General features: G+C 39.7%; 2 protein-coding genes across 2 annotated transcripts; one reads left to right on the forward strand and one right to left on the reverse strand.

Annotated features, from left to right (window-relative positions):
- Nucleotides 1-305: 305 nt before the first annotated feature.
- Nucleotides 306-7,576, forward strand: orc5 (origin recognition complex, subunit 5). The gene is made up of 14 exons (XM_061029910.1): nt 306-543; nt 1,681-1,773; nt 2,337-2,522; nt 2,916-2,990; nt 3,357-3,468; nt 3,789-3,919; nt 4,019-4,067; nt 5,099-5,189; nt 5,307-5,362; nt 5,600-5,712; nt 5,937-5,984; nt 6,074-6,184; nt 7,056-7,168; nt 7,299-7,576. Exons 1-14 carry the CDS (start codon nt 430-432, stop codon nt 7,342-7,344), a joined length of 1,338 nt encoding a protein of 445 aa, XP_060885893.1. The 5' UTR covers nt 306-429; the 3' UTR covers nt 7,345-7,576.
- Nucleotides 7,577-10,093: 2,517 nt separating this feature from the next.
- On the reverse strand, nt 10,094-14,373 carry guca1a (guanylate cyclase activator 1A). Its single transcript, XM_061029698.1, has 4 exons — nt 13,594-14,373; nt 11,742-11,891; nt 11,561-11,654; nt 10,094-10,286 (listed from the first exon to the last, which is right to left on the reverse strand). The coding sequence occupies exons 1-4, from the start codon at nt 13,789-13,791 to the stop codon at nt 10,159-10,161; spliced, it is 570 nt and encodes a 189-aa protein (XP_060885681.1). The 5' UTR covers nt 13,792-14,373; the 3' UTR covers nt 10,094-10,158.
- Nucleotides 14,374-15,178: the final 805 nt, after the last annotated feature.

The raw sequence follows: 15,178 nt of genomic DNA on the forward strand, positions 1-15,178 counted from the left end.
TCAGCTCTATGTAAGTACATGGATAACAATGTATATATTTGTGTTTTATACTGTTTTTATTAGAATATCATAGTTATATTTTGTTTTTTACAAACGTTTTCCTTTTCTTTTTACTAACACTAGTTTTTTATCCAAAAAAACTACATTACCCATGATTCATTTAGCGATTTGTGATTGGCTGTTGACTGTGGCGCGTCAGTTGACGTAATCTGAAGGCGCGCGCGAAACTGAGCTTCCTCGCTTATGTTTCTGGCTTTTTGCGAACACACGCATTTAGCCTCTTAGAAAGTTTGTTGGAAATTGATTTTCAGATATGAATATTGTTATTCTACTACGTGGAGTTGACAGTTCGTAGTTTTCGGATATATTGCTGGTTGTTTAGAGCTCTCACGGTTTTGTTTACACGGTGTTGTTGGTGTTTGTACGAAGATGACATCACTTTTACGACATCAAGCGTATGAGGAGGAGAGGCTGCAGAGGGTCGCCGAGAAGCTGCCCTGCAGGGAGACCCAGGCTGGTACCCTGCTGTCGCTCATGGGACAGGTAGAGTCAACACCTGGAGGAGGCTGGAAAACAGCTTTAGCTCCAGTTAACATCTTTATATTTACAGGTCAACATGCTGTTTTGTTCAGTTTGGTGTCAACTCAGGTCAGGTGTCCAATTATTTATTTATTTTTTGTCACCAAACAATACTGACTTCTTTTATTTTGTGGTTTATTTTGTAACAAATGTTTCATTCTTTGTAACCTGCTACTGGATGCTTTGAATTTCCCTCGGGATCAATAAAGTATCTATCTATCTATCTATCATCTATCTATCTATCATCTATCTATCTATCTATCTATCATCTATCTATCTATCTATCTATCTATCTATCATCTATCTATCTATCTATCTATCATCTATCTATCTATCTATCATCTATCTATCTATCTATCTATCTATCTATCTATCATCTATCTATCTATCTATCTATCATCTATCTATCTATCTATCATCTATCTATCTATCTATCTATCATCTATCTATCTATCTATCTATCATCTATCTATCTATCATCTATCTATCTATCTATCTATCTATCATCTATCTATCTATCATCTATCTATCTATCATCTATCTATCTATCTATCTATCATCTATCATCTATCTATATATCTCTATCTATCTATCTATCTATCATCTATCTATCTATCTATCATCTATCTATCTATCATCTATCTATCTATCTATCTATCATCTATCTATCTATCATCTATCTATCTATCATCTATCTATCATCTATCATCTATCTATATATCTCTATCTATCTATCTATCATCTATCTATGATTTGTCATAATGTCTTGGTGTGGGAGTAATAATAATGAACAGAACATGCTTCCACAATAATTACTAAACTGTAGAGATACCTCTCTACATTTATCTCTAGTTGAACAGTTATGATCTAATGGAATATTTTTAATTAAATGATCTCATCATTTTGTCAAGGTAACCGAATGACTACTAGAGCCTGAAGAATATTTCTAGTCAAAGACATTAGTTGACAGCAATCCTATAAAATTTGGTCATAAAAGACAGGCTGAGGTTAGTAATTAAAAGTGGGATAAAAAAAAAGAAAGTGTTGTCATTGATGAAATAGAAATGTCGTAATTATATCGAGTGGATTTTGTGCTTACAGCGCCAGCAGTACAGCTACCCCTCCATCTTCATCTATGGACATCGCGCTTCAGGGAAGAGTCATGTAATGCAAGTTTTGCTGAAGGAACTTGAGGTGAGAGAGACTCTTGCTTCATTGATGATGAATTGTTGACTTTGTGACATATACAATGCATAAATATATGGACTGGTAAACAGAGTAAAGTCCTGATCCTCATTGTCTGGATTAACAGATATCAGAATGTAAATGCAAAATCTATCGGCACGGGGTAAGATTGTTTGATAATGACATTTTTCTGGTTTTCATTTGTAGACCAATAAAGAAAAGCTCCTCACAATTTACAAGATTGCCAAATGATGTCTCCAAAATGATTTTTATATCAACCAACAGTCTGAAACCTTCAGTGAAAGCTCTGCAAATCCTTTAATTTGAGAAGCTGTAATCACCAAAGTTAATTATCAAAATCAGAATTGACTTAGTAACTTACTGTCATCGCTGCAGCGCTACTATTTGTTTTATATTTGGTGTTGATTCAACATCCCCTTTCTGTTTTTCTCTCATGTAACACCAACTGACAGCTGAGGACATGCTTTAGATCATTTCATGTTCAGTGTGCAACAAAAACAAATATGTGCATCAACCCAACACTTAATTGTCTCTCGTCCTCCTCCCTGCAGCTTCCTCACGCGACCGTCAGCTGTGTCGAATGTGTTTCTGTCGCGCTGCTGTTTGAACAAGTGCTGCTGTCCTTCTTCGGCTGCGATGCCGCCTCGCTGCTCCCCCGCAGTCCCTCCCTCTCCGACTTTGTGCGCATCTACAGACAGCAGTGCTCCCAGTCTCCCGCCAAGCAGACGCGATACATTGTGAGTGCCGTGCAGTTTTTTTTTTTTTTTTATACGCTCAACCGGAAAATCACTTCTCACTTGGCACACCAAAATACTATAATCCATGACACATCAAATGATTTATTCTCTGGATGTGTCACCTAAATGTTTGCATGAGGATATGATTAGTTGTGATAACATATGCAAATAGATGCTCAACAAAGCTCCAGATGCATTAGTGTGAAGAACATAAGTTTGATTCCCAGCCAGCACAGGAGCAGGTTCCATCTAGTATTTAGCATCATTATCATTATTTTATTTGTTTATGCGTTGTAAGGGGCTTGCAGCATATTGAACAGTAATGTTACAAGAAAAAAACAGCAAGTCAAAACCACAATTAAAATACATTAAATGTAAACGTTTGTTTTTCAGGTTATGGAAAAGGCCGAGCTTTTGAGAGACACCGATGCCAACCTCCTCCCCGCTCTCCTGCGCCTTCAGGAACTAGTAAGAACGTATCAAGTGGTCCTCTTTCTTTGTTGATGCGCTGTGTGGATGATGAAGTGGCGCTGGAAGAGCTTCTCTTGTAATGAATGACCTTGGGCTGAGTGTGTGTGTGTGTGTGTGTGTGTGGGGGGGGGGGCTCTTTCACAAATTTGTGAGGAAGGAAGGATGACAAATGCACAGAGAGTTTTTAATTAAATATATCATGGGGGACGAAGATCAAATGTGATTATTCGAGTTTTATTCCGTCCAAAGATTTTTTTTGAAAAAAGAGATTCCATAAATTCAACAAGGCTGTAGCTGTGTGGACATACTCTCATTGACCACTGTTGCATGACACGTCTGTACACGCGCGTGTGTTCTTCTCAGGTCGAGGACAACGTCACCATCATCCTGCTGAGTGAAATCGTCTGGGACAAGTTCAGGCCCAACACAGGCTGTTTCGAGCCTCTTCTGCTCCATTTCCCCGACTACAGTAAAGGTAAAAGCGTACACACACACATGCTACATCAGCCTGTTGTGTGAATAACTCTCACCACGCTGCATAATGACACACTCTTGCGGATGAGGTGTTAGATGGGGAAATTGTACCTGTGATTTTGTTCCAACACTTAAGGCGGCGTCTGTGGCGGACTATTGCGTTATAAAACAGCACTGTATAAATTCAGCACTTAGAGGGTGTGAATCACTGGAGCCAACTATGGATAGACAGTGCTTCTAATATGTTCATTTATTGGATTCATAGCATAATGACCCAGGTTGTGTGTCCCTCTGTCTCTCCATCTGTCCGTGTATTTGTAGGAGAGCTGCAGCAGATTTTGTCCCAGGACAGACATCCTTCATATTCAGCCGAGTTTTACTCCTCCTACATCAACATCTTGTTGGGAGTCTTTTACTCGGTCTGTCGGGACCTCAGAGAGCTCCGCCACCTGGTCAGACACTCTCGCAAACACACACTCTCTTATGACTCAAATTATTTCTTGTATTGATTTTCTTCAAGTCTCTCATCACTGATTTCTCTTTTTAAACAGGCCGCCCTCAATTTTTCAAAGTTCTGTGAGCCGCTGGCAGACGGAAAGGGTAAAATCACAAAGATCTTTATTCTTTTATCTGACAGCTGATCAATAGTTATAAATGCATTATTTCAACCGTTCATGTTTAGATGCCCTCAAGTCATCTGAATGTTTTCACACCTTAAATGTTAAGAGCTGCACTTATGGGTGAAGCTAATCAGGCCGGTAATACAACGATCACTCACTGTCACCTTACAAAGTCGTTGTGGTGGTTAACTTAGGTGAGGTCACTTTATTTGTACCTGTAGGTACATTTGGTTTTCCAGTGAGTGAGTTTTCCTCCTTTATACACAAACAGTCAACAGCACAAGACGAGATGGGCAAAGTGATGACGGTGCTCAGTACCTACAGGGTAACTCTTAATAAAAACCAGATAAAAAGTAACCATTAGTAAAGGCATTGTAAATAAAAAAAAAACATGACAAAGAGAGTGTCATCATCCAAATCAAGATAAAATGCAAAGAGATCGATGTAAAGTGAATAAATAACAAAAATATGCTGTGTTAGCAAGCATTTGTCTGTTTACTCGTCCACCTGTCAATTAGCAGCATCAGCGTTCAGTTGTCTTGTCTTGGTGGATAAAGTCCAGCCTAAAGCCTGAACACTGAACCCTAGTGGACCTTAATTGCATCAGGTGTGTGCAAATCCATTAGTGCTTGAGATGGTGTAAAAAAATGAGGAATGCGACACACGATCATGACATCACACGTTGCCTGGCATGTGGCATGTGCCGTTAAATTTAAAGCAAAGTCGCCAAAACTGACAGCATGAGCTCGGTAAAGGCCTTCCTAATTGTTTCACAGGTGTAAAATGTCTTGATTTTTAGTCTCAGGGGGAGAGGTTTTTTTTTAGGTCTAGTTGTAAACTTTATATTGATGTTGGGTTGTATGTGCCGTCGGTATATCTCAGAGTTTATTTACAGATATAATTGCCTGCTGTGAAATGTTAATGGGCTGTAAACAAAAACAAAGAATGGGCTACAATGTGATAAAAAGTATTTATATTTCAACAGTGTTGCTGTGTTTTTTTTCTCCGCAGTTAAAGAGACCGACACACACAAGCTGTGGAGGAACATTGAGCCTCATTTGAAGAAAGCCATGCAGACTGTTTACCTGCGTGAAGTGTCCAGGTGTGTGTTCTTCACATCCGTCCACTACAGAACAACGTTACTGCCGATGTAACCACGATGTGTGCTTTGTTCTCTCTGTCATTATGGTTTTGTTCTCTCTCTTTCCCTGCTCTTCAGTCTTCAGTGGGAGCAGATGCAGCAAACGGAGGAAAAGGAGACTGGAGCTGTGAGAGGTACCAACACACACTGAGAGCTGCCGCAAAGCGTGACATAACACAAAATGCAGAGCAGATGTTAAACTGGGAAACTGCTAATAGGGTGCAGTGAGACTTGGTTGATGCAGAAATTGAACATCATGCTCTGATGGAATCTGGTGTGAAAGCATATGAGAATCTAAACGCCCGTGTGTTTTATTTTTTCTGGATGTATATAATGTTGCATCTGACTCGTTGCTTTCATTTCCCCTCCAGGTTTATCGGCTCACACTCATGTCGAACTTCCTTATTACTCCAAGTTCCTGTTGATTGCAGCCTACCTCGCATCCTACAACCCCGCCCGCACAGACAAACGCTTCTTTCTGAAGGTAGAGGAATTAAGTCTTAAAAGATTTGACACTGGGTAATCTCCTGTTGAAGTTACGCTTCTGAAGTTTTAAAAAAAAATCCCGATTAAAAGGTGTAAAGATGGAGGGTATCATACATTCGACAGGCTGATAATCCCTTAGGAAGTCTCTGATCCAATACAAATGAAATGTTCTTGACTTGTGTGAATGAATCTGTTTGATGTCGCTCTGTTTCCTCACGACAGCACCACGGCAAAATAAGAAAAACAAACTTCTTGAAGAAAAATGAAAAGGTGAAGATTTTAACAAAACACTGGCTTGCTTCTCTTTAAATTTGAACCTGTTTATGAAGCAGATATATATATGTTGTCTTTATCTCTAGACTAGTAACCATCTCCTGGGACCAAAGCCCTTTCCTCTGGACCGCCTGCTCGCCATTTTCTACAGCGTGGTGGACAACAGAGTCGCCCCCACTGCCAGCATCTTCTCCCAGGTTTGTGTCACACCTCGCACACATTCAACACTTTTACCTCAATACAGTTTTCCAGATGCCTTGACGTTCTCAATCTCTAGTTCAAAGTCTTCTTCAGTACTGCACGATGTTAATGTTGTGAATTATGGTCTGATTTATAGTTAAAACTGACAACAACGCAGTCATGTGTTGGTTCTTGTTGTGACAGTGTGTGGGCAGACTATCTTCACACATCTGACACAAGCCTGGAGTGAAGACTGTGAATATGTACGAACTTGCCCGTTTTGATGGTTAAAATGACTTCTGGATATGTTTTTAATCTGTTGATGATGCCGGGAGCCTGTGATGATTAGACCAAATATAGTATAGTTAATGTAACACTGTTAATAGTCTGTATGCAGGCTTCTTTATAAACGTGTCTGCTGTGGTTTAATTTAGTCTGACATGCTTGCTATCTTTCTCCACTCTCTTGTGACTCCCAAAGTTGGCTGTAAAAACTCTCACGGCTCCTGCAATATGTACATAAATATATATATTTCCATTTTTCCGGACAATGAAACGACAGAGAATTTCCACTATAATAATCTGAGTATTTTAAAGGATCATTTGTCACATTACTAGGTAGAAATTTGCTACTTTTTTGCTTTCTGTTGAGAGTTTTCAACCCTTGTGGTCATGAGTTTGGGGATCGGTGGACACATTTGCCGTTCTATTGATGTCCCGCTCCGAGCGTGAAATGGTGTGAGGAAATTAAGCTCGAGCCATATCTCTGCAACGGGCTTTCATCTTTTAGTGCCTCTACATCAAAGTGTAAAAGCGCAGTGCTTGAAAAGTGGAATTGAGAGTCATTTCAGTTTCGCTCCATCCCTTTTTTTTAAAATTTTTCTTTTAGATCTCCTCCCTGGTGACCTTACAGCTGTTGACTCAGGTCAGTCACGATGACCAGCTCGATGCCCCGAAGTACAAGTGTGCCGTGTCTATGGACTTCATGTGCGCCATATCCAGGTGTGTGTGCATGTCTATTCTTACACACAACTGAGACCTACAGCAGAATAAATCACGGGAACTGATTTACCTTTTTTTTCGAGTGTTATTCACTTTGGATGTTTTTTTAATTTTTTTATCTATCTTCCAGGACGGTGAGTTTCGACATTGTAAAGTACCTGTATGACTTCCTGTGAGCCTGCTGTGAAGAAAGACGAGAAGGGGCACAGTGACAGTAAGACAAAGGGGGATTTATCAAAAAGAGGACCTTAAGAGTATTGTTGGGAATTTCATGGAGGAACATTCATCCAATCATATCGCTGCCCCCTTGTGGTTTAAAATCTCTGTGCATCAGAATGTGAGAAAACTTGACATTGTTTAATATTTTTCAATTGTATGAAATAAATCAAAATCAAATATTGCCCTTAACATTTGTTTTAAGTTTTTTTTATTTAGTTGTATTAACTGTTTAGATAAATAAAAAAAACATATAAAACACAGAGGATAAACAATTTAAATTCTTCTTAAAATATTTTTTTTGGGTGAAAAATATGTTTTGCATTTTTGTTTGACTTAAAGCAACGTTGGGAGCATGCAGCTGAATACTTGTCCAACTCAAAGGTAGAATTTAGTTTCCTTAATGTGAAAACTTTCATCAGGTTGTAAACTGAAGTCTTGGTATACTGATATGTTCATTGGAGAAAAGTCAAAAGGCTTTTATGAACACTTAAGAACTGAAAACATTTGGAATAAACACATGTGGTAAACTTAACTCCAAATGAACAACGGGACCAAAGTTTTCTGCCTCTACCCGTTTAAATCAAACCATCGTGAACTAGCGACCTTCTGTTTGAAGGTATATCAAAGACATGTTTTGAGAACGTGATGAGAAGTCTAAAATCCCCTAAATAAAAGGAATAAAAAGAAAGAATGGAGAGAACTGCTTTATACAGTATAAACATTTTATTACATGGTTAATAAGAGACTATAACGTACTCCTGTGGGAGCCCATAAGCAGAGGCTGGCGTACAGACAGGCGATAAATAATACACAGGTCTACAAATATATAAAATATGGCCTCACATGAAAAGTTATAATTGTTGATGTACACATCTCCTTATATCTGCATTAAATTACATTACACTCTTAACTGAAGCCCGACCGATTCATCAGTCAGCAGATATTAATGTATCACTGTTGGCTTGTCACATATATATATATATATATATATTAATAATGGCCTATAAGTTTTCCAATATGCGCCCATATGAAAGCTTTCTAAACAGAGCGTGTAACACGGAAGACGATGCTTAGGGTGATTTTTTTTATTTTTAGAAATGGTGTCATCATGTAATTTGTCCAGCAAACCGTGCTCCGACTCCATAGTCTATATTACTCTCAGCACTGTCTGCAGCACGCAGCGCAGCCGGGCAGCGCAGCCGGGCAGCGCAGCCGGGCAGCGCAGCCGGGCAGCGCAGCGGAGCAGACAGTCAGCAGAGTAATGGTTGTCGATGTAAAGTGATGTTAATGATTCTTAAATGACTGTGTTTTAAGAAAGTAGCCTTCTGAGCACCTTTCATGTCAGTGCCAGATCCTATCCAGCTAATAAAGTCACTGTATCGGGCGACATATTGGTATTGGCAAACTTTCCTCCTCCTCCTCCTTAAAATCGGCATCATATCGGTCTTTAAAAAAACCCATATCGATCAGGCTCTACACCGTACTCATCAGGTTGATGTTTATTTATTCAAACACATGCTTAATTCACTTTTAAAATTTGATTTTTTTTTTTGCTCTTTTTGCTGTTGATTAGTCCAAGCAAGTTATAATTTGAGTTACTGTGTAAGATGCCAAATGAAAAGACATGAGCTCTAAATCAGTGGTTCTCAACTGGTCCAGCCTGAGGACCTTCCACCAACTTCTAATAGTGACCCAAATTTCTGATATTTTTCAACCAGTCAGATGTATTGAATGAAAAACGGTGCGGTTTGGACCTCAGAATAAAGAGAAGGAACAAACCCAGCATGTTTTAAGAGCGCTTCATAGATTCTTGACTCTTTTTTTACCCAGACAAAGTTCCAGACCCACTTTTGGGTCCCGACCCACCAGTTGAGAACCACTGCTCTAAATCATCCAAAAAATGTACAAGCTACATTACATTAACATCCATTACATCCAATAGGCAGTCCACATAGGACTCGGATTTTATTTTGAAAGTAAGCAAAAGCAAAGAGAAAAAAAACAACTCATTCTGCCATCTTCCAACAGAAGGCACCAGACGTGCAGAGCCAACAAACGACAAAGGGAATCTGTGTCTGTATTTAGGCGGCAGCGAAGCGTTCATTCAGCCGAACACCCACACACAGAAATGCTACAAAACCACCGTCCAGCATCTTGCCTTTTGTTTCAAATTTATTTTAAGAATTATAAAAGGTTAAAAACATGAAGAAAAAGGCCAAACATTTTGAGATCCTGCAGATTTTTCAAAAACGTTAACCTCTCCCTCTACCTGAGCCTTAGACTTAATCACATTAGGGATGTTAAGCGCAGCCCCCTACAGGGTGAACAGTGATGCAGTGGAACTCGGAAAAGAAAATAAAGGATTTGGATAGCATTGAGTGCATTTAATTGCAACTCTCCGCCTATCTTCTCCTCCTTCTATCCGTCATGGTATCTTTTGGGTTAGTGGAAAGTCTGAGAGATCATCCCTCAGGCCAAAGTGGCCTTGGGAGAGCTCAGCAGCATTAAACAAGGACAATCAGCAGTTGGCAGAGGTTGACTGAGTCATCCAAATGCATTTAAAGTGCATGTGTGTCACACTTTTAGAGATTAAAAAGGAACAAATGTCATTCTTTGCAGTACACCGTCATTATATTAAACTGGATTCAATCCTGATGGAAATCTCGGTCTATAAATTACCTTTTTTTTTTTTTTTTTTGGTCCAGAGGCAATGTACTGAAGGTCTCGGCTTAAATCGGGAATGAGGGTGAGGTAGTTGGATTGGGGAAATCCTAAATACTGCGCCTCCGGTTGTGGATCATGGCCACGATGTGGGTTAGGTCCAGACTTTTGATCATCACCTCCATGAAATCCTGGTCACTGCGGGCGCCAGCAACAAACTCATCCAAGGACAGCTCGCCTGTTAGAAGAGGAGATGTTATACTTTTAAATGACCTCTGTTTAAATATGATCACTACTAGTCATGACTTGATGTAGTAACACGATGATGATTGAGCCTTTGTCCCACTGTTGAAAGCTTGAATTAGAATCTGGGTGTTGGTGGCAGCATTTCTAAAAAAAACCTCCGTCCAACTCAATTTTGTTTTAACTGTTTTTTTTAAGCATCTGCTGGCATTCTGACTTTAAGGTTACTAGAACTTAACAGAAAAGTTGACAACATGAGTTTCTAAAACAAAAGCAAACAGGACAAGACAACCAGCAAGGGAAAATCAGAGCAACCAGCGCGATTATAGCTCATCCCAAAGGTGACCTTCAGATTGGTAATTTGATTATGCACCAAATCACTTGCTCACTTTACGACAAGATCTTTCCTTTAAAAAAAAATAGTTCTGATTCCTTATCGACCTGAACTCACTCATGTAGTGTAATCTTAAAGACCGTTAAAAAAAACAAGTTGTTACTGTGATTTTTCTCTTTAATATCCCAACTAACACCCCAATTTAAAAACTGCCATCGGCTCAAAAACCATTCACACACTTGCAGACAGATACTTAGAAATCAAAATCATCCAGACTAAAGCCTGCCCACATGACGAGTTTCACTCAGGAATAAAACACTGAAATCAGAGACGCTCTAACTCCTATATCATGAGTGATGCTTACTTCAATACTTCATGTTTGTGTAATCAGAATGGCTGCTATTATTTCATTCTACTTGGGACCTTTTTGCCTTTTTTTCGGATTGGACAGCTGGAGATGGACAGGAAGTGTTGGGAGGAAAGAATGGGGACATGCAGCAAAAGGTCGAGGTCAGATTCGAACCCACGGTCGCTGCGATGAGGAGTATAGCCTCTGTACGTGAGGAGCGCGGCATGACCTCTAGGCCATCCTTGAATTTGAATGCAGGACTATTTGGGTGGTAGGGGAATTATCCATCCTTCCTGAATGTTTTCCATTTTCCAAGACTTTTTTTTTTGGACAGCTCCTTAAAAAGTTTTTTTTACAAAAAATAAGTTTGCAGAAGTTGATTTTCAAGTGTTTGATAAAAGGCTTAAGGGTAGTTATTGAGTTCCACGGCCACCTACGACTTTTCCTTTTCACACGCTTGTTTTGTTTCCTGATTCAAGACGGCACTGGAAGCTGATGAATGCCTAACACACAACTGTCCACCCACGATCAATCCCTACCTTCTACATCTTCAGTTCTGCGTGCAGCTGCCAGAAAGCACACTCACCATCTCCGTTTATATCAATCCTTTCAAACACGCGGTTTGTGAAATCCTCTGCAGTCAGGTCTGAATTGTCACTTCCATTGATTGCACGGATGGCCTGCGGGGGAAAAGACTCGAATCAGCATGTGGACTTTTTTTGTTCAGATCGTGCAGAGTGTCAGCTGAACGACAAACTGCACTGTACCTTTATGATGTTGAGGAGCTCATGGCGGTCGATGCAGCCGTTTCCGTCCACATCGTAAAGTTTGAAGTACCAGCGCAGCTTGTGCTCCATCTTTCCTCGCATCACCAGACTGAGCGCGGCCACATACTCCATGAAGTCTATGTAGCCGTCCTGCAAAAACAATCCGCTCATTAATCAATCGTTTCATCTGCGTGCTCTTTTACTTATCGTCAAAAAACTGTTTTCATCCATTCAAAACTTTACATCAGTCCCCCGCCATCGTTTCAACTCCGTGTGAAATGAAGCGTGCCAGGGCGTTGGATTATCTCCGGGGAGTCCCTGAACAATCTTTACCATCAAGGCATTGCCTTGTTGATAATCTGGTCATTTAAATCATGCATAAAGATTACCACTGCCTTTTTTGTAGGGCTGACGGGGAGCCTAAGTATAGACGCCCTGCTTTTCAGACAGCTGCATCCTGCGCTGACCCTGTTGGACGCTCAGAGACTCTGCTAATTAATCTGTGAAGGATGGAAATGCTTCCTAAGCTGGCTGCTAGGACGTCACTGCATCGCCCCTGTTTACATTATACAAATGTTGTTGGTTTTTTTTTCCATGTGGGCGGCGGTACGTTGAAGTTTTAAGAACCTTTTTATGCTCTGGTTATATAAAGAATACCTAAATGCAACCAGCAGACCGCGTTACTCAAGTGCGTTTATTCGCTTTACGCTGAAACAATTACTCAATTAATCGATTGACCTTCTCTTAATTGACAAATTAGATCCCAAAATTGTAGTTTAAGACTTTTTTTTTCCAGACAAATGGACAAAAAAAAAATCCCCTTTCTTCTTACAAATATATCAAAAGGTCTTCAAGTTTTGGAGTGAATGTTGTACAAAAGATTCAGAGTACAGATGTCACCTTGGGCTGTGATTGGCTTCTTTCACTGGGCTACGTTTACGCTACATTTAGTAGACCCAGGTCATCAATGATTGAATAATTAATTAACCTACAGGAATAGTCGGCAAACGTAACCTGGTCTCCAAATATTGCCTCTTAAAAGGATTGCACACCGCTTTCTAGTGATGCTTCAGCCTCCTAATTCTGATAAATCTGTATTTGTTCAAAGAGCTGACGCAGTTGTTCCGGTCAACAGTCGTCATAAATGATTGATAAATCATGAATCGAGACGAGCAATGTGGACATTTCATTTTTTAGGTCGGCATGTTTTTCCACTTTATTCTTTGTGAACTACAGACATTTTTCACAAATGATTAACAGAACAAAAAGGTTTTTAAAAAAAAATCAGTGAATTAAATAATCATCAGGCTAGTTTGGCATTATTTGTCAGAATGTAAACATCTGGAAATCGCTCAACTTGCAACATGCATTGTGTTGACAGGCTACTGAAAGTCCAACCCCAATAAATATATAATTTTGTGTCCTTTTATGAACACAAAAAACCTACAACAAATCTATTAAACTAGCGTCAAAAGTATTACGACTGTTTTAAATGGTCCAAGATGAGACACTTGCCTCGTAACAGAATCTAACATTGATCTGGTTAACTTCAAAATGAATCACACACAGATAGAAAGGACCTTCTTGCTCTCTAATGAATGAACCTGACATTCAGTATTACTGATAGTATTTGTTAATAAGAAGTAGTTACAAGTTCAGAACGCAGAGGGAAACATTTCTCATGCATGTTTTGTGTCTAAATATGCATCTGAAGCACAAGGTCCATGTGTGAAGTTTATCCTCTTAATGTGTTTGTATGCATCTTGTTTAAATCTGTTCAGAGAGTTTTATGTCCCATCCTGTCAGCTTTAAAAAAAAAATCTCATTGCGGTCATCCTCTCGTCTATCTTACCTTATTCATGTCGAACGTTCGAAACATCTGCTCTATGTACGCGTTGGCTTCGGGGTCCAAACCTCGAAGCCCAAAAAACTGCTTGAACTCGTGCAGGGTGAGCTGCCCCGAGGGGCACTCGGTCATGAATTTCTTGTACCAGAGGTGCATCTCCACGGCTTGCAGGTCGTCCACGGTGCTACCTGTCGTGTTACCCATTGCTCCCTGTGCGCCACCCGAGTGTGAGTCTGTTAACTGAAGCTAGAGCCTTTAAGCAGCAGCAGCTCCGGGATCCTCTCAGTCCAATTGGTCTACTGTAAAGTGGAGGAAATCCTACTTCACAGTCACACAACAATGGGACTTAGGGTGAGAACAGCAGCTGGCAGGGGGGCCTTTTGTATCTGTTTGTCTCCTATGTGTGTCCTCCATGGCTCTAATCACAGGCTGTAATCCAAGTGAACATGCAGATAATCGGCTTAATCGCCCAATTAAAAGGGCAGCCTGATTGTTCCGTTTCCATCCGTGTTAACCTGAGAAGTGCTGACAAATACAGTGCAGCGTTTATCCCTCATGAGGAGACACGGGGCATCCATCACAGTCTGAGCTGGAGGGACTTGGCTCAACATGTGTACTGAAGTATGAAGGGTGGAGAAAGCATTCAGAGCCTTTAGTTTTAATGGGGCATTTCCAGTTTGGCTCGACACTCTCTGGAACAAACTCGCTGATTAGGAGAGACTGGGGAGCTCCTTTATCTTTAAAATGACTCTATAAACATATTTAGAAGTTTGCCTTCACAGTTTGTGCTCTGAATAAATTTCTCTGTTCAGTCACTTCTAAAATACCAATTCTTGTACGCCCTTCTTCCTTATTTTATGATGTTTTAAGCTATTTTTTTATTATAGTCTCATGTTGCTCCTTTTTTTTTATGCTGTACGATTTGCAAAGCATTTTGTAAATTGTTTTTTTTAGCCTCATAAAGCACTTTGAAACTACTTATGGACAGTGCTCTTTAGAAAGTTCATTGTCAGTAATCAGAAAACTTAAAATACTGGATTACAATTGAAACTTCTGAATGACAAATTCGACCTAAAGTACCAAAGTATTATCAGCAGAATCTGCTCAGCGCAACAAAAGTAAAACTAGATGTTGCACAACAAAAGATTGTCACTTATATTATCCTGAGTCATTTGGTCAGATTGCCGTCGCTCTAGTTTATACTTCTTACACTTAAAAACTTCTTCATAATAACCTCTTATCTTATCTTATCTTATCTTATCTTATCCAGCGCGCTCTCTTCCAGAGTTTTATGCAGACGCGATAAACAAATCGGATTAATCATCAATCAAAATACTCCTCAGTTGATGCTCAACTTGTGTTTAATACTTGTGCAAATTAACAAGATTACACAACTGTACTTGGTAAAGACTTTTGATACCACAGCTCAAAGCCAAGAAGCCGTAAGCCGACTGGCACAGTAGCTGACCTTTCAGTTTAAAACAAATATCCAAACACAGAAGAAAGTACTTCAAAGAATACCACAACAATATTTGTAATAAGTAGTGCTTGTGTATGGAATTCAGTCTTTTTTTTACCTTCACTTTTGAAG

Source organism: Labrus mixtus, chromosome 22, assembly GCF_963584025.1.
Source record: "Labrus mixtus chromosome 22, fLabMix1.1, whole genome shotgun sequence".
Taxonomy (NCBI): Eukaryota; Metazoa; Chordata; class Actinopteri; order Labriformes; family Labridae; genus Labrus; species Labrus mixtus.

Excerpts from the sequence above, each read along its gene's own strand:
- guca1a (XM_061029698.1), bottom strand. The coding sequence starts at position 13,791 with ATGGGTAACACGACAGGTAGCACCGTGGACGACCTGCAAGCCGTGGAG. Across the intron at positions 11,892-13,593 it reads GAACGTTCGACATGAATAAG|GACGGCTACATAGACTTCAT; the intron begins GTAAGATAGACG and ends TTGTTTTTGCAG. Across the intron at positions 10,287-11,560 it reads GATTGATATAAACGGAGATG|GCGAGCTGTCCTTGGATGAG; the intron begins GTGAGTGTGCTT and ends CTCTTCTAACAG.
- orc5 (XM_061029910.1), top strand. The coding sequence starts at position 430 with ATGACATCACTTTTACGACATCAAGCGTATGAGGAGGAGAGGCTGCAG. Across the intron at positions 5,713-5,936 it reads ACAAACGCTTCTTTCTGAAG|CACCACGGCAAAATAAGAAA; the intron begins GTAGAGGAATTA and ends TCCTCACGACAG. Across the intron at positions 7,169-7,298 it reads TTCATGTGCGCCATATCCAG|GACGGTGAGTTTCGACATTG; the intron begins GTGTGTGTGCAT and ends TCTATCTTCCAG.